The 18,757-nt window shown below is 39.9% G+C and overlaps 1 protein-coding gene across 10 annotated transcripts in view; it reads right to left on the reverse strand.

Annotated features, from left to right (window-relative positions):
* The window catches only part of Rev1 (REV1 DNA directed polymerase), a 101,056-nt gene that overhangs the window by 2,412 nt on the left and 79,887 nt on the right, over window positions 1-18,757 (reverse strand). For 9 of the 10 annotated variants that reach the window (XM_045147730.1, XM_045147729.1, XM_045147734.1 and 6 more), the window contains 6 exons: window positions 15,717-15,937; window positions 12,755-12,927; window positions 9,670-9,772; window positions 7,523-7,679; window positions 7,096-7,298; window positions 627-860 (listed from right to left, as the gene is read on the reverse strand). In XM_045147730.1, coding sequence (XP_045003665.1) covers window positions 627-860; window positions 7,096-7,298; window positions 7,523-7,679; window positions 9,670-9,772; window positions 12,755-12,927; window positions 15,717-15,937 — 1,091 coding nt within the window. The remainder of the gene's footprint in view (window positions 1-626; window positions 861-7,095; window positions 7,299-7,522; window positions 7,680-9,669; window positions 9,773-12,754; window positions 12,928-15,716; window positions 15,938-18,757) is intronic. The other variant, XM_045147731.1, reaches the window with a different exon arrangement.

Genomic DNA, 18,757 nt, shown 5'->3' on the forward strand with positions numbered 1-18,757 from the left:
AGATGGCACATTGTGTTTTTGAAAATGTAGATTTTGTTTTCAAATTATTTTTCTTATTTTGTGTGAATTCTTAATAGGTCTTAATATCAAAGCTCATTATCTTTATAAAGTTAAGGGTGAAGAATGAGGGGTTAGAATGTTGACTTTTTACTTTTAAAAGAAGCAGAAAGCTGGGTGCTGCACGCCTTTTATCCCCAGCACCTGGGAGGCAGAGGAAGGAGCAGCATGAGTTCAAGGCCACCCTGAGAGGACATAGTGAATTCCAGGTCAACCTGGACTAGAATGAAACCCTACCTCAAAAAAACCAAAAAGAAAAAAAAAAGCAGGAACATGTGGCACAGTGATTATGTAGGCCAATAAAGATGGAAAAGAATATGTTCCTTGCTTTTGGGCAGAAACCTGATGCATATCCACATCATACCCAACCTTCTGCGCTGACTCACCTGCTCCAGAGCAAGGCTGATTGGTCAATGCCCTGCAGAAAACTTGGAGTCAGCCACTTAAGCCTTTCCCATAGGACAATGGGGTGAGCCACTCAAGAATTAAAAGTACAGGAGAGGAAAGTGATACCTGAGCATAGAATGGGTGAGAGAACCATGACAGAAGGTCCCTAATAGTAATTTTACCTGGGAAAATGCTGGAAGGGCTATAACATTGATTCCTGTGTCACTACTGCATTCTTGAGATTCTGGTATTTGCAACAAAACTGCACCAACAGGATTCTGCACTACCCCTGCACTGCAGCCATTTACTAGTTCTTTCTTTTTGTTGCCGCGTGGTTCTCCTTGCTGAGCAGCACAAATGTGTTCTATGTGATCCCGGAGATCAGATGGAAGTGCTTCTAATACAGACTGATCAAGCTAAAAAATACCAAACATTAATCTGATGTTAGAATACATGAGTGTCTGTGGAGTAAGCCTCTTAGATAAAGAACATTTAAGTGCAGACCACTTGACTGGCTCCCTACCCCCAGCCAGCACATCTTGGTATTATGCAAGAGCATGGTGAGTATACTCCACGGGCCAAGACCACAACACAAAGAGAGCCCACAGAGAATTATTTTGCAGTTGGGAGCTCACCCAAAGCAAGAGCAAATGCCCAAGAAACATGTAAAATTCTTGGAAAGGGATTGGAGTCCTGTGTGAAAATTAATATTTCAGAAATTGCCCAAAATTAGAATCATGACCATAGTAGTAAGAACAGCATGCTGAAAAGATGATTTTAGGAACTAATTTCTCTTGAGCTTACATACCAGAATCCCCTACTCTTTTGATCTGGGTTCTTCCTCTGCCTATCCATGTACATCCCACCCCTTGGTAATAGGCAAATCCATAAACTATATAGGCCACCCTTCCTTTCCAAGAACTGTCTTACTTGTCACCTGCAGTAGTACTCTTGGGCAAGTATGCAACTGCTCCTTTCCCTAAGTCAAACAACCAGCATTGCATTGCCTTCAACCTCTTTCCACACAGGAGAATTGAAGGGGGTTGCTACTACTTATCTAGAAATCAGCATCATGATCCACCCTAACTAGGGGTCTTTTCTCCCATTCTATTCTAAAAGAATGAAAAAAATGTCATTTTCAATAAAAATGTCAACAAGGAAGTTGAGACTTTGAAACAAAAATAGCAATGTTGGAAAAAAAAACCTAAATGAACCAAAAACAGTTAACATATTACCAATAATTACTAAGAATTAAGCAAAAGAAATAATATGAATACTACATTCAAACAAATCAAAACATCCAAGAACTCTAGGATATGATCAAGATCAAACCTAGGATAAGAAACTGAGGGAAAAGTCACAGAGAATCTACTGAATGAAACTATAGTAGAAAATTTAGCCTAATCTAGAGAAACAGCCATTCATATACAAGGTATTAAATCCCAAATAAACCTGACCAGAGATGAACCACCCAATTATGTAGTCAAGATGTCAAAAATACAAAGCAAAGGGATAGAGGGACAGCTTAGCGGTTAAAGCATTTGCCTGCAAAGCCAAAGGACCCAGGTTCAATTCCCCAGGACCCCAATTAGCCAGATGCACAAGGGAGTGCATGTGTACGGAGTTCATTTACAGTGACTGGAGGCCCTGGCATACCCATTCTCCCCCCCCCCCCCCGTCAAATATATAAATAAAATAATAGGGCTGGAGAGATGGCTTAGCGGTTAAATGCTTGCCTATGAAGCCTAAGGACCCCGGTTTGAGGCTTGGCTCCCCAGGTCCCACATTAGCCAGATGCACAAGGGGCCGCACGCGTCTGGAGTTCGTTTGCAGAGGCTGGAAGCCCTGGCACGCCCATTCTCTCTCTCTCCCTCTATCTGTCTTTCTCTGTGTGTCTGTCACTCTCAAATAAATAAATAAAAATTAAAAAAAAATAATAATACAAAGCAAAGAAACAGTACTAAAAGCTGTCAAGGACATGCCACACAGAACACTCTACTTGGCAGATACTCAGAACTCAGGAATTCTAAAAGCCAGGGAAGCATACTAACATTGCTGTGTCTAGCGTTGCTAGATACCTGTTTTTAAACTAATGTAAAATATTTATTTGAGAGAGATGGAAAGAAGCAGGTATAGAGTGGGCATGCATCCAGCCACTGCAAATGAATTCCAGACATAAGGGCCACATTGTGAATCTGACATGTGGGTCCAAGGGAATCAAACCTGGGGTCCTTTGGTTTGGCAGACAAATGCCTTAATTGCTTGTCCCACCCCTCAAAAAAACTTTTAAAACTGACAGAAATCAGGAGATTTCAGGACAAACTATGGTGATCACCAAATCTGCAGAAGATACTTCAAAGAGAAAGAATGACAATGTCAATCACAAGAGCACAAGGAAGAAGAGAAACAGAATAGGAAAGATTCACACATGAAACCAGCAAATCTCTACAGGACAAGCCAACCAGAAAGACAACCAATAAGGTCACAAGAATTACCACTCTCAGTTTCACAAAGGAAGAGATGCAGACTGGTTGACTATATTTAAAAACATCAAGTGAAATGTCTTCAAAACACACCTCACTGATTAAAAATACTTACCAAAGGATGGAAAATGTCAAGCAATGGAAACTACAAACTCATACAGCTACTGTGGCATCTGATAAACTAGAGTAAAAACCAAAATAGGAAGAGAGATAAAGCCATTACATACTAATAAAGAGCTTAAGACCATACCACCCTGAACATGCCCAATCTCGTCTGAGCTCAGAAGCTAATCAGGGTCAGACCTGGTTAATACTTGGATGGGAGACTCATAAAGAGAATGATTCATAACAATAATGCCTGTAAAAAATCAGATAGTGATTATCATCTCTAGATGGATCATCCAAACTACCAATCAACAAAGAAATCTTAAGTATGCTACCGGGCTGGAAAGATGGCTTAGCGGTTAAGCGCTTGCCTGTGAAGCCTAAGGACCCCGGTTCGAGGCTCGGTTCCCCAGGTCCCACGTTAGCCAGATGCACAAGGGGGCGCACGCGTCTGGAGTTTGTTTGCAGAGGCTGGAAGCCCTGGCGCGCCCATTCTTTCTCTCCCTCTATCTGTCTTTCTCCCTGTGTCTGTCGCTCTCAAATAAATAAATAAAATGAACAACAACAAAAAAAAGTATGCTACCCAAAGATCAAATGGACATACCACACACAGAACACTCCACTTGAAAGGTACAAACAACTAACCAGCCCACAACATCTTCTCTAAAACAGACCACAATCAAGTCTTAACAAATACAAAAGAACTAAAATCTAATCAGATCATAGTGCACTATAACTAAAAACAGCAAGAAAAAAACTATACAAATACATGGAGGTTGAAGAATACAATCCTGAATATCATGGAGAGGAAAATTTTAAATTTCCAGCATCAGCTGGACATTGTGGCACATGCCTTTAATCCCAGCACTCTGGAGGCAAAGGTAGGAGGAGGATCGCCATGAGTTCGAGGCCACCCTGAGACTTCATGTTCAATTCCAGGTCAGCTCTGGACTAGGGCCAAACCCTACCTCGAAAAACAAAACAAAACAAAAAAGCAACTAAAGAACAATACTTATCCCATTTGATGTATGCTGACTTCATTCTCTGTTGTGGAATCTGTTTTCTTTTTCTCAAGGTAGCAAGACCCAAGGAGATAAACCACCCCTCACATTTCAGCCAAGGCCCAGGTGACACCACAAAAGAATTGGGGAGATAAATACAAGTGCTGCTTCCCTGCAGCACCAGGGTGAAGAAGACAGATATAGAGGATACTTGACACACAACAGCAGAAATCCAGAGGTTGCTATAGTAGATTTAAAACACAACCACCATAGCTCAGGGAATTTTGCACAGGTTGGGACATCATACTCAGAGGCGTCCCCCCGCCCATGATTGACTGCTTTCTCGCCCTAGGGGAAATTCCAGCAACCCCACTAAGGAGGCCCCTCAGCAGAATGGGGGCAGGGAGGAAGTTAAAAGATGGTGCCAACACAAGACATACCCTTACCAAGTATGTTAATAAATAAAAAGAAGAAAAGAATGATGCCCAGAAAACTAAATTTAAACATTGTAAGAATGAAACTACATTTCACTCTCTTTTCTCTCCCTTCTCTCTCTCTCTCATGGCACAAAAAAAAAAATTGCTTCCAGGGCTGGAGAGATAGCTTAGCAGTTAAGGTGCTTGCCTAAAAAACCTACAGACTCTAGTACCCACATAACTCAGATGCAAATGGTGGAGCATGCATCTGGGGTTTGTTTGCAGTGGCCAAAGGCCCTGGCATATCCATTCTCTCTCGCTCTCCCTCAAATAAATAAATAAGAATAAAATACTTAGAACAAAATAATTCCAAATGGACCAAGACCTTAATGAAGATGTGAAACACCTAGATGAAAACGTAGTTAAAATTTTTCCATATACAGGCATAAACAAACACCTTCTGAACAGGATTCTTTTTGTATAGGAAATAATCCAAAAAAATTAATAAATGGAAATAATTAAATTTAAAAGTTTCAGCACAATATGGAAACAGAGTAAAGAAACCACCACAGGGTCTGAAAAGATGACTCCACACAGCCATCTAGTGAAAAGTATTGCTTGAAAGCCTGCTGATCAGAATTTAACCCACCAGAGCATCTGTGTAAAAGCTGTACACAAGGTTGCTCAAATGTCTGTGGTGTTAGCATGTCTTCAGTAATGAGAGAGCCAGAAGAATACAGTAGCCTGGAGGTTAGCTAATCTGTACATACTGGCAAGACAGAGACCCCTATCTCAAAGAAGGGAGAGAAGGATGAGCCTCCTTGAGTGTATCCACTGACTAACATGTGAGTGGTATAACATGTATACACAAACATAAAATTAAGATAAAAATTTAAAAATGAGACAGCTACAGAAAGAAGAAAAAATAATCAACTACACATCAGACAGGGCATATCTAGATATATAGAAAGAGCAAAAAGTAAACTCCAGAAAGAAAAATAGCCCTAGCTACCTAACAAATTGAACCGGCAGTTCTCAGAAGAAATACAAATAGGGCCAGGCATGGTGGCACACACCTTTAACCCCAGCACTGTAGGAGGATCACTGTGAGTTCTAGGCCAGCCTGACACTACATAGTAAATTCCAGGGCAGCCTGGGCTAGAATGAGACCCTACCTCAAAAAATAAATAAAAATAAAAACAAGCAGGCAGTTAATATTTGAAGTGCTCCACATACTTAGTCCTCAGGAAAACTTTTAAAAGAAATTCCTTCTTACCCCAGTTAGAAAGACTTATCACAAAAATAAAAAAAAATCTACATGAGGATATGAAGGCAGAGAAATGAACAATACTGCTGGTAGGAGTATAAGCTGGTAGAGTCACTATAGAAATCATTATGAAATATCCCCAAAAAACTGAAACTAGAACTACCATGACTCACCTATATACTCGGGTATATACATGAAAGGACTATATATACTTGTACAGCCACATTTATGTCCATCAATAGATGAAATGAATAAAGATAATGTGGTACACAGGCCTAGGGGGATGGTACTGTGGTTAAAGTCACTTGTCTACAAAGCCTGCTGGGGTTCAGTTTCCACCCCCCCACACAAAGCTGGTCAGGCATTTGATTGCATCAGCAAGAGACTCTGGCACACCCATACACAAATATAGAAACATGTGCAAACATGCATGCAATTAAGTATTTTAATGAGGTGGAAAAATGGTATGTGTATATATATATATACACACACAATGGAACTTTATGCATCCATAAATAAAATTGTAAACATGACATTTGCAGAAACAAAAATGGAACTGGAAATCATGATGTTGAGTGAAATAAGCCAGTCTTAGAAATGCTACATGTAGCTTGACATGGTGTTCACCGTTAATCTCAGGACCCAGGAGGCAGAGACAGAAGAATCCCTGAGAGTTCAATACCAACCTGGGACTACAGAGTGAGTTTCAGATCAGTCTGGGCTAGAGTGAGACCCTACCTCAAAAAAAAAAAAAAAAAAAAAAAAAAAAAAAATTCAAAAAGAATCTAGATTGAAAATTGTACATGTATCTATACATACATATGTAAATATGGTTGTATGGGACTGGAGAGATGGCTTAGTGGTTAAGGTGTTTGCCTGTGAAGACTAAGGACCCTGGTTTGATTCTCGAGGACCCACATAAGCCAGAATCACAAGGAAGTGCATGCAGCGGCTGAAGACCCCGGCGTGCCCATTCTCTCTTCTTTCTCTCTACCTCTTTCTCTTCCAAATAAATAAATAAAATTTATTTTTTAAAAATGTTTGTATGTACATTTGTATATGTGTGGAATGTCACAAAACTTAAGGGTATGAAGAAAAGAGAGGAAGAGATCTTAAGGGATATGAGAAACAAACATGTAAGATAATAGATACATGGTATATTGGGGGCTGAAGGCAGGGCAAGAAGGTGGGAAAGAAGGTGGCCAACCGCAGAAAGGTGGGGAAGGGGCAAGAACAAAGTCAAAGGACACATATACATAAAAATGCCATTCCATTCCATTGTATGCTAACCTAAAAAGTTAAAAGACAAAAACAAAAGAAAGAAAAATAGCATTGTTGTTTGTAAGCTAATTTTGTACTTAGGATTGGACAAATTATACCTGGGAAGGTGATGGGACCTCTATACTCAGGTTAAGTCTTGACTGTACACTGACAGGAGAATGTAGACCATTCCATTTCCTTGAAGTCTCGCCTCTGTTAATGTCAGGATTGACACCAGCTGCCAGATGTGAAGACAAAGGTGACAAGAAAGTACAAGCTCTAGTGGCAGGTGATAGTTCCAGATCCACAGCAGAAAGAAATACTGCATGTACAGAAAAAAATCAAATAGCCTTTCTACATCACCTGCAAGGGAGGGGAAAGAGAATCCTTCATCCCCATGGAGTTCCCTCTGACTACGACAAATAGTTTTATTCATCAGTATCAATGGGAATTTGTTTCTTATAGTGCCATGCCAAATTTAAAGTTAACTGCCTCCCTAAGAATTGAAGTGGCATCAAAACCAACAGCATGCTGACAACTACCAACCTTCCTTGTGTTCCTCTTCTGTGGGTTTCTTAGCTTTCTGAATTTGGAAGAGATCACGGACAGTATGTGACGCACCAGGAAAGAGGACTGACTGGTGACTGGAACATGTAGAAGGATTGGGATTACTGGGAATCAACTGGTTCACTTGAATTCCAACCTAGAACCAGAATAAGAGAATGTTTCTAGGAAAACAAAAATGAAAATCAGAATTCTAAGCAAAATGTTCAGCTTTTTTTTTATTATTATAATCTAAACCATGTTTTTATAATGAAGGAGTTTGGGCTGGGAAGGTGATTCAGTGGTTAACAGTGCTTGATTAGAATAAAGGAATAAATGAAACCAAACAACACTTTCTTTTTTATATGCTTTATTACAACTTCTAGGTGAGCTTCTCAATCCTGAGAGTATCAGATTCTCCCTGAACCTACAGCAATGTCTAGAAAATCAGAAATCCAAACAAGTCCTTTTCTGTATCTCACCTCTCTTCTAGTCAATTCAGGCTTTCTTTTTTTTTTTTTTTAAATTATTTATTTATTTGAGAGCGACAGACACAGAGAGAAAGACAGATAGACGGAGAGAGAGAGAATGGGCACGCCAGGGCCTCCAGCCACTGCAAACGAACTCCAGACGCGTGCACCCCCTTGTGCATCTGGCTAACGTGGGACCTGGGGAACCGAGCCTCGAACTGGGGTCCTTAGGCTTCACAGACAAGCGCTTAACCGCTAAGCCATCTCTCCAGCCCCAATTCAGGCTTTCAAGTAGGATTCTGGAGGTACAGCTGAGCAGTAGAGTGTGCACTTAGTATGCTGAAGACCCTGGATTCTAGGCGGCAATTTTTTTTTTCATTTACCATTTCTCTTTTTCTACACAAAATTTCAAAGAAGCCACGTGTGGTAGCACATGCCTTTAATTCTAGCACTTATAAGGCTGAGGTAGAAAGTATCACTGTGAGTTCAAGGCTAGCCTGGGACTACAGAGTAACTACCAGGTCAGCCTGAGCTACAGTTAGACCTACCATAGAAAAACCAAAAAAAAAAAAAAAAGTGAGGGTGAAGGCTGGGGAGACAGTGAGTAAAGCACTTGCCTTGCACAGATGACATGCACTCCATCTCCAGCACCCATGTTGAGTTTGGGGGGGGGCATGTGTTGTGGCAAAAGTTTATAAACTTTACTGTTGGGGAGCAAAGACAGACAGCACCAGTCTAGCCTACTTGGCAAGGTACAGCACAATGAGAAACCTTGTCTCTAGAAAAAAGGAATGGTGGGTGGCACATGAGGAACATACTGAGGTTGTCCCTGGAAATACACACACCTCTATCTACACACACAAAATGAGCGAGCCAAACACAGTGGCTCACATCTGTAATTCTTGACCTCAGCACACTAAGGTGGGCAGACTGCCAGGAATGTGAGGCAAGCCTTGGCTGTAGAGTGAGATCCTATCTCAAAGCTCCCTCCCTGAAAAAAGGGTGCACAATGAGCAGCAGTTACATTACAAGTCATCAAAATCACTCTGTACTATGATCTTCTATCCTAACAACGTTTCAGGAGAAAGTGCCAGTTATGGATAACTTGAATCTTTCAATAGAATCCACAGTAAGACAAATGCTTATCTTTCTTCATACACACACACAACTATAATGTTATAATGTTTATGTTTTAGAACAGAAATCTAAGATTTGTACACTCTGCTGGTCTCCTGCATCCTACAGGCACCCTGAAGTACTTGTGGTTATTCTCCTATGTAGATCACCACAATGCAGAAATGAATAAATTTCTCACAAGAAACCTTCAAGAGACAAGGTTGGAAGATCTGCTGCCCTCAGAGACCCTTCTATGACGTTCATGGAAATAATAATTGGAAAAACATGGCAATGCATATAAAAGTAGCCATTATTTTTTATGAGAAAAATACTAAAAAAGATGCAAATTATTATTCTAAGCAGAGTAACAGTCTTTATAACAAGTACGACATCTCTCAAAACTAAGGTCAGAGCACATGAAAAAGCTGAATGTGTTTTCCTGCTTTGATTACATCAAAGACACTAAAGCCCTACATATAAAGCCCTACCACCATAACTGATCTCCAGTGAAGCCTGTAATGGGACTTAAAACATCACATAAAAAATAAAGTACTATACACTTACCCCTCTCATATCTGATATATTTAGTTTCATTGTATGAAACATGTTTAGAGTAGCTTTTCCAATTATTTTTGCACTATCTGTTGCTTGGTCCAAAGTTACAGTTCTGTAAATGACAGAATAACTTTCTTAAAAGAAACAAAAGCTACATTCCATAAATACTCATTAATATAATGCTTCCAAAATATGAAAATGTTTAAAGAGCTATAAATATTCAAAGAGTTATTAAGAAGTTGATACCCTTTTATAGGAAGCCAGTAATTCCAGCAGCAAGGAGGGAAAAGGAAATTATATAGAATACTTTAAGCACTCTAACAGAGCCTTGCTCAACAGAAAGTAGTCATATTTACTAAAAGACAAACTTTAGTCAATGTACAAAATATATATATATATATAATTTGCAACTGAAGTATTTTAATTTATGTTTACATTATTAGGTATAGTTACTACTAAAAGGAGAAAAAATGAATTCTGTATATTGGCTCTTTGTTCATTATGTTTAAAGTAAAGTCATTGTCTATGTTCAAATAGTACTTCCTCTAAGAGGTTCTGTAAGTGGATCACACACACAAAAAAAAGTAAGTGGATAGTGTGACAATAGAAATACAGTTATATTGCCATGAGTTCGAGGCCACCCTGAGACTCCATAGTGAATTCCAGGTCTGCCTGGGCTAGAATGAAACCCTACTTCGAAAAACCAAAAAAAAAAAAGAAATACAGTTATAGCCCAATGTAAAAACCCAAACTAACATATAAGATCTTTCTAAAAATATTTTATTTATTAACTATTTCCAGGGGAGTAGGGAGAGAAAAAATAAGCATACCAGGACTACTAGCCAATGTACACGAACTTCAGATGCATGCTCTACATTGTGCATCTGGCTTTACATGACTACTGGGGAGTCAAACTCAGGTCATTAGGTTCTCAGGTCATGTTCACAGAGTGGCACATACATCTGGAGTACGTCTATAGAGGCTGGAGACACTAGCATGCCCATTCTCTGCTTCTCTTCTCTCAATCTCTCTCTGCTTGTAAATAAATGAAAACATTTTAAAAAATATTTTTTAAGCCAGGCATGGTGGTGCATGCCTTTAATCCCAGAACTAGGTAGGCAGAGGCAGGAGCATCTCCGTTAAATTCAAGGCCACCCTGAACCTACATAGCAAATTCTAGGTCAGCCTCAGCCAGAGTGAGACCCTACCTCAAGGAAAAAAAAAATTTTTTTAAAGATATGTTTTATTTATTGTTGTTGGGTTATGCCTTGATGAATTCATGACTGATTCACTCTGGAGTTTCTGTATTTGACCAATCATGATGTGTCTGCAGGATCACTGTGTATGAATATACCATGGTTAGCATGACCTAAATTTAGTAAAAATTGTTAAGAATCTTAAACTTTGTTCTGACTAACAAAAACTCAGCTTCAACTTTTGTCTGACAGATAAAAATGCAGCTTACGCCAGCCAGGTGTGGTGGCACATGCCTTTATCCCAGCACTCAGAGGCAGAGGTAGGAGGATCACCATGAGTTTGACGGCACCCTAAGACTACATAGTAAATTCCAGGTCAGCCTGGGATTGAGTGAGACCCTATCTCGAAAAACCAAAAAATAAAAATAAGAAAGGAAATGGAGCTGATTCCCCCAGGAGAGTGACATAGCCCAAAGCTTCAGCAGTAAGTCACTACCTCACGTGAAAGACATACATGAAGAGCAGACATGCTCCATGCCCACCATGCTCAGGCAGCCATGGACAGGGCCTCTACAGCCCAATCATCTGTAGCTAGGATCCACATATGAGAGAGAACATGTGCCGCTTGGCTTTCTGGGCCTGGGTTACCTCACTTAGTAAGATTATTTGTTTAAAAGCACCACCAGCAGCCAGGTATGGTGGCACACGCCTTTAATCCCAGCACTCAGGAGGCAGAGGTAGGAGGACTGCCATGAGTTTGAGGCCACCCTGAGACTACATAGTGAATTCCAGGTCAGCCTGGGCTAGAGGAAACCCTGCCTCAACCCCCCCCCCCAAAAAAAATGCAGCTTACTAAGAGACTATGAAAGCTTGCAAAACCAAGTATTTTCTTTCATATTGGCAACAATTCTTTCATCAAGTTTATAAGTGGTTCTCATATCAAAAATCAGAATTTTAAAAGATTCCTTCCAGTTCTCAGAGATAAAACTGATTATGCTTCTCATAGACAAATTACACCTAATCAAAATGATTTATCCAAATCAGTTTTATAGCACTACATGTAAATGTCCTTCTGGGAAAGTCTAACTTTCAGCCCTTACCTTCCGTCTACACACTGAAGTTAACACCCCAACCCGCCAAGGAAAGGCTGCCATTTGGCTTAACTGAAGTGCTGTTCTGCTCCAAGAGTCCATGTGTTAGAACTCCGGCTCTAAGAGTGGTGATGATGTAGTACTGGGATCTTTAAGAGTAGGATCTGAAGCCAGGCGTGGTGGCGCATGCCTTTAATCCCAGCACAGGGGAGGCAGAGGTAGGAGGATCGCCACGAGTTTGAGGCCACCCTGAGGCTACATAGTGAATTACAGGTCAGCCTGAGCTACAGTGAGACTCTATCTCAAAAAACAAAAACAAAAACAAAAAAGAGTAGGATCTGGTGGGGAATGACTGGGGTTCTTGAGAGGATGGGGCACTGCTCTTGGAAGGACTGGATAGGGTCTTGTGGGATCCTGGTTAGTTCCTCAAGTGTTATTATAAAAACAGCAATTCTGGGCCCTTCTTGCCCAGTCTGGATTCCTATCTTACCTTGTGTTCTCTGGCAAATGTTCCTACCACTATGATGCCACGTGCCCAGAGAGGTAGTGTTGCCAACAGAGCAAATCTGATGCCAGTACCAGCCTCTTGGATCCCCAGAGTTGTGAACTCAGTAACCCTCAGTTATTTGTTACAGCAACAGAAAATGGCATTAAAGAAGTGTTTTAACCTAAGTCAAATGATGGTAGGCTAAGCCCAGCTCTACAAAATGTATAATGAGGTTTTACCCAAGCTATTATTTAGTTTATATGTATTACAAGAACTTGCAATGAAATGAATCGATGAACATTTCCTTAGGATATGTTTACCTGGCAATGTTATCACAAATTCCATGGCCTCCATATTTGGCAGTTTCTATAGGGGCCCCAGGCTTTCGTACCATGATTTTCAGAGTCAGACGTTTTCCCTTCATGCCAGCGGCTTCAAGTCGTCTTTGAATTTCTTCTGAAAGACTAAGAAGGAAAGCTTCTGCCTCTTTTGGCTACAGAAAGATAAAATGAAAAATAGTTCCATATTATTTTCCTTAAATCTAACAACTTATAAGTATTTTACCTCTTAATATTGAATATGTCTATTATTTCCTACTGTACACACTTATTTTTAAAAATATTTATTTTTATTTATTTATTAGAGACAGAGAATGAGCACCCAGGGGATCAAGCCACTGCAAACAAACTCCAGATATATGTGCCACCTTCTGCATCTGGCATACATGGGACCTGGAGAATCAAACCTAGATACTTAGGCTTTGTAGGCAAGCGTCCTAACCACTAGGCCATCTCTCCAGCCCCTATTGTACACATTTATTCAAAATTGTGTTGTATATATGCAAGTTGAAGAACAGATTGATGGGGTTGAAGAGGCCTAAATGAGGTCAGTCATAGGAAGAGATTGAAAAGAGATTTAAAGGAAAGGTGGAGGGAAGGCTAATAAAAATCTAGTCACATAGAAACCTACTTTTCTGGACAATGGAACACTTAGGAGCCATAGATTGTCACTAGAAAATTTGCAGTACCAGGGATGGGATGCCTTCCATTGAATTGTTGACCAGAGAGGTCCCAGATGCCCCCAAGACATTACAGGCCATTGCCAAAGCCCTTGGTTTCCCACCAGGAATAGATGGTAAGACCCTATTGCTGAAGACTCCACATACTTAGGCTGAGAAATCCTGCTGGAGCTGAGCTGAAAACCTCCTCCATGTACATCAGTTGACAGAAAGCTGGTAAAAACTATGCTGCATGCAGTACAATGGGAGAGAGAGAGATCACCAGTGGTGATACTCAACAGTGGACACTGTAAGCCTTATATTCGGTCAGCCAGGCCAAATGATCCAACGGGTACAACAGCAGCATGTCCGTTATGGGGGAAACCAACTGCCTTCTAATTGGACTGGAAGCCCACTCCATGGGAGAGAATACATCCCTGATACTGAAAACCTACAACAGGGTAGTCATGAGCCCTAGAGGTGTAATGTCTGTTGCTGTCTGGCTAAAGGTACCATGGTGCTAAGAAGAAGTGACAGAGGAGTGCTCAGGACTGAAATATCACATCTTCCAAGGCTCAGGGTCCACTGCAGAAGAGGTGGCAGAAAGAATGTAAGAGCCAAAGGAAGGGTAGAACTCCTTACAATGTGCTCCTCCAGACACAAAATGTCCTGGATATCTATGACCTCACAGTGCCTACACAGTACATACACAAGACCATCATAATAGGAGGAAAAGATCATGACATCAAAATGAAAGAGACTGATTGAGAGGGGGAGGGGATATGATGGAGAGTGGAATTTCAAAGGGGAAAGTGGGGAGAGGGAGGGAATTACCATGGGATGTTGTTTACAATTATAGAAGTTGAAATTTAAAATATAAATAATATATATACATATACATACATACATACACACACACATTTTATTTATATATATACATATACATATATATATATATATATATATATATATATACCTCCCCTCTACTGGGCTGGAGAGATGGCTTAGTGATTAAAGTGGTTGCCTGCAAAGTAAATAACCCAGGTTCAATTCCCCAGGGCCCACATAAACCAGATGCACAAGATGGCACATGTTTTGGAGTTTATCTGCAGTAGCTGAAGACCCTGGCTTGCCCATTTTCTCTCTCTCTCTCCCCCCCATCTATCTGCCTCTTTCTTTCTAATAAATAAATAATTTTTAAAAACTATTCTTGTCAGGTGTGGTGGAGCACACCTTTAATCCCAGCACTTGGAGGCAGAGGTAGGAGGATCACTATGAGTCTAAGGATAGCCTGAGACTACATAGTGAATTCCAGGGTCAGCCTGGACTAGAGTGAAATCCTACCTCCAAAAACAAAACACAAAACAAAAAACAAACAAACAAACAAAAAAACTCTATGCTATTTATTCAATAAAATTGAACAATTTATTAAATAAAAATATTCATCTTCCCAGTGTAATAAGTACATTTTAAGGCAATTTCTCTTTCTGTGCCATCATTGACCTGAAGTTCTTTTGTGTTTAGATACTTATTCCTAAGCTAAATTCTACTGAGAAGATGTGAATTACACTACTGTGCCCTAGATTCCTACATACAGACCAAGCACCACCTCCTTTTTTAAGTAAAGGAGAACTGGAAGTTCTAAAAGTAGACACTGATGTTGAAATCATTATGACCTGAAGCATTTAGTGATCTAAATTCCAGAGCCATACCCACCCACATATATCCAAATATATATTCTGAAGGAAAAGAAACATGAGTCAGTCACCTGTGCCAGCTCTCTGTAAGTATATGAAGGATGACTTAAATGAAACCTTGTTTTGTTTTTTGTTTTGTTTTGTTTTGTTTTTCCGAGGTAGGGTCTCACTCTAGCCCAGGCTGACTTAGAATTCATTATGGAGTCTCAGGGTGGCCTCAAACTCACGGCAATACTCCTACCTCTGCCTCTCGAATGCTGGGATAACTACTGTTTAAAAATGACTTATAACACTAAAACCATTATTTTGGCTCCGTTATTATTGGAAATTAGAATTAGAATCACAAAGTGGTTTCCATTCTAAAAAGAGTATTTTAGTATCTTTCCCTACATAGGAACTGGATTTATTTTGTCTTATCTGTGACTCTACCTTATCATACATTGCCTAAAAAGTCCTTCTCATAGCTCTGGGAATACCAACAGCTTTAAGATTTAATTTCATGAATCAAGATTTTTATAGAGTAAGTGGAGGAAAAAAGACATGTAAAATATAAAGAACATAAGGTAAAATATGCCCCATAGAAAGTACCTGGGTAAACCTTATTCCATAGTTGATCTCTGCCGAAACAGATTTTCTTTCCTTCTCTGTTCTAACTGGTCTATCATCCAAGCCACGGCAGAACCTATAAAGCATTTGACCTGTTTTGGGACCAAATTCTTTTTGGAGTTTTGCCATGGTCATATACTGCAAGTCTCCGCAAGTTTTAATTCCCAAAGATGCTAACTTAGATTCCATTGAACGTCCAACTCCTAAGAAAGGGAACACACATAAATATAAATGTATCACTGTTAATTATAAGTATTAAAAATTATTCATATTCATACATGAATGCACAATTTAAAACTCAAGTTTTATGAAATCAAGTGTTATTTTGTGAATCTCCATGTTGTGATCTTTCTACCAAATCAATAAAGACACTAAGTGTGGTAGTTTAAATTATGCCCTCCAGTAGGTTCTGGATTCAGGAGTTTTCAATTTTACAAATTATTTTTAACCTGAAAGTGAGCCAGATAAACTTAAACCAAGAAGATTTAGTCCCTCATGGTAAGGACACTGGCTCTAATTTATGTTAATTTCACAATAGGTGAGAAAAAAGGTCAACTAAAAATACCAGAGACACTGAGTTAATTAAATACACAAAACTTTCTAAAGGCATTCCAACCATAAATGGGTGCCTATCTTGAGTATTTCACAGAGACTAGAAACAAAGGGAACTCTCAAATCCTCTACTAGATTCAAAGACAGACATACACACAGATAATTGTGTGCAGAGAAGGCTTTTGTAGCTCTTCCTCTATCCTTCTCTGCCTCCTACTGTTGATTTCCTCCCAACTTCCACAGCCTGACCATGATCCCATGGTCATTCTTTTGTAGACTGATGAGTCAAATCTGTTCTCCCAGCCCTACAAGGTTAGCTACAGGCAATACTAACCCTATTGCTTTTGAAAATATCTTGAATATATTGGGAAATTATCACTCACTGATGGGTGGAAAAGGCTATTGTTTCAAATATCAGCAAAATTAACCAAAATCAATCTAAGTGAACTGTTCCTCTTAGGAGGAAAGGCTGTTCTCTATGGAAAGTACACAGTGTAGAATAAAATGGACCTGCAATGAAGGTGGAGAAGGAAAAATGAGCCTTAGAGCCAGCACCAAAACTACAATAATGATTCCATCATATAGGTATCTGTGAGGAAAAGATGGCATATGTATGGAGAAAGTAAATAGGGCTTAAGGCTCAAACAGAATACAGCCAACTGAAAAGGAAAAAGTACAGAAAATATGTTGGCTAAGAATCAAGTGTCCAAGAAGAAAAAGAGAAATGTGGAAGCTCCTAGACAAGCATGGGGAACTCCTGGAGGGGGAAAAACTGTTTTTCTAAGTAAGTTTTCCTTATTTTTTATTTTTTCCCTGATTTTTTAAATATTTGTTTATGAGCTTGAGAAAAAGGAGGAGAATGGGCAGGCCAAGAACTCTTGCTGGTACAAATGAACTCTAAATGCATCAGCCATTTTGTGCATCTGGCTATGCATGAGCACTAGGGAATTTAACCTGGATCACCAGAATTTGCAATCAAGGGACTTTAACCCCTGAGCCATGTCTACATTAAAAATGGCTAATTGCCAGGCGTAGTGGCGTATGGCTTTGATCCCAGCACTTGGGAGACAGAGGTAAGAGGATCACCATGAGTTCAAGGCCACTCTGACACTACACAGTGAATTCCAGGTCAGCCTAGGCGACAGTGACATCCTAACATGAAAAATAAAAAAAAATAATTAAAAAAACCAAAATGGCCAATGATGTCCCCCACCTCAACCCTCACATTCAGAACTAGACTGTACAACACTTGACACATAATTTAAAACACTGAATTTAGAATTTAAAACACCAAAGCATTCATCACCCATAACAGAGAGCAAGGGTTCCTAAAAGCATGCTCCATAAGATAGCAATAGGTACTATTACATTCATCATCAAAAAACACTGGGAAGATTAAATGTTTTCTTTTTAAATTATTTTTTGCAAACAGAGACAGAGAAGAAAATGGGCACATCAGGGCCTCTAGCCACTATGAATGAACTCCAGATGCACGTGCTGCTTTTTGCATCTGGCTTTAGGTGGGATACTGGGAAACTGAACCCTGGTCATCGGGCACTGCAGGCAAGTACCTTAACTGAGCCATCTCTCTAGCTCCATAAATAAGGTTGCTTTTTTTTGTTTTGTTTTTGTTTTTTCAAGGTAGGGTCTCACTCTAGCCCAGGCTGACCTGGAATTCACTATGGAGTCTCAGGGTGGCCTCAAAACTCACGGCAATCCTCCTGCGTCTACCTGGCTAAGGTTCTTTATTATTATAACAGTTCTCAGGACTTCTGAGAACTATCAAGGATAATTCCCACATGTATATAGCATCCTGTTTTATTTATTTTTTATTTTTTGTTTGTTTTTCGAGGTAGGGTCTCACTCTGGCCTAGGCTGACCAGGAATTCACTATGTCATCTCAGGGTGGCCTTGAACTCACGGTGATCCTCCTACCTCTGCCTCCCAAGTGCCAGGATTACAGGCTGTTTTAAAGGAACAGCTTGTCTTCTATGCAATATATCTTGGGAAAGGAAGGGATATCTTCAGGATAGGGATAACAATGCAGAAGGTTGACTCTGCATAAAAAATATGCAAGCCAGGCGTGGAGGCGCACACCTTTAATCCCAACACTTGGGAACAGAGGTAGGATAATCACCATTAGTTTAAGGCCACCATGACTACATAGTGAATTCCAGGTCAGCCTAGGCCAGAGTGAGACCCTACCACAAAAAAAAAAAAAAAAAAAATCTACATCAGTCAGATCCAGCCCTATTTTATTTTCTTATATTTATTTATTTTATTTGCAACAGGGTCTCACATAGCCCAGGCTGGCTTTGAACTTCTAATCCTCTTGCTTTCATCTCCTGAGTGTTAAGATTACAGGTCTGTAACACCATACTCAGCTATCCTCCCCCCCCCCCCACCTAGCATTTTTCTTTGGAAATCAGTGCTAAGGATCATATCTAGTTCCTCACATACCCCAGGCAGAT

The sequence above is a fragment of the Jaculus jaculus genome, chromosome 4 (genome assembly GCF_020740685.1).
Source record: "Jaculus jaculus isolate mJacJac1 chromosome 4, mJacJac1.mat.Y.cur, whole genome shotgun sequence".
NCBI lineage: Eukaryota > Metazoa > Chordata > Mammalia > Rodentia > Dipodidae > Jaculus > Jaculus jaculus.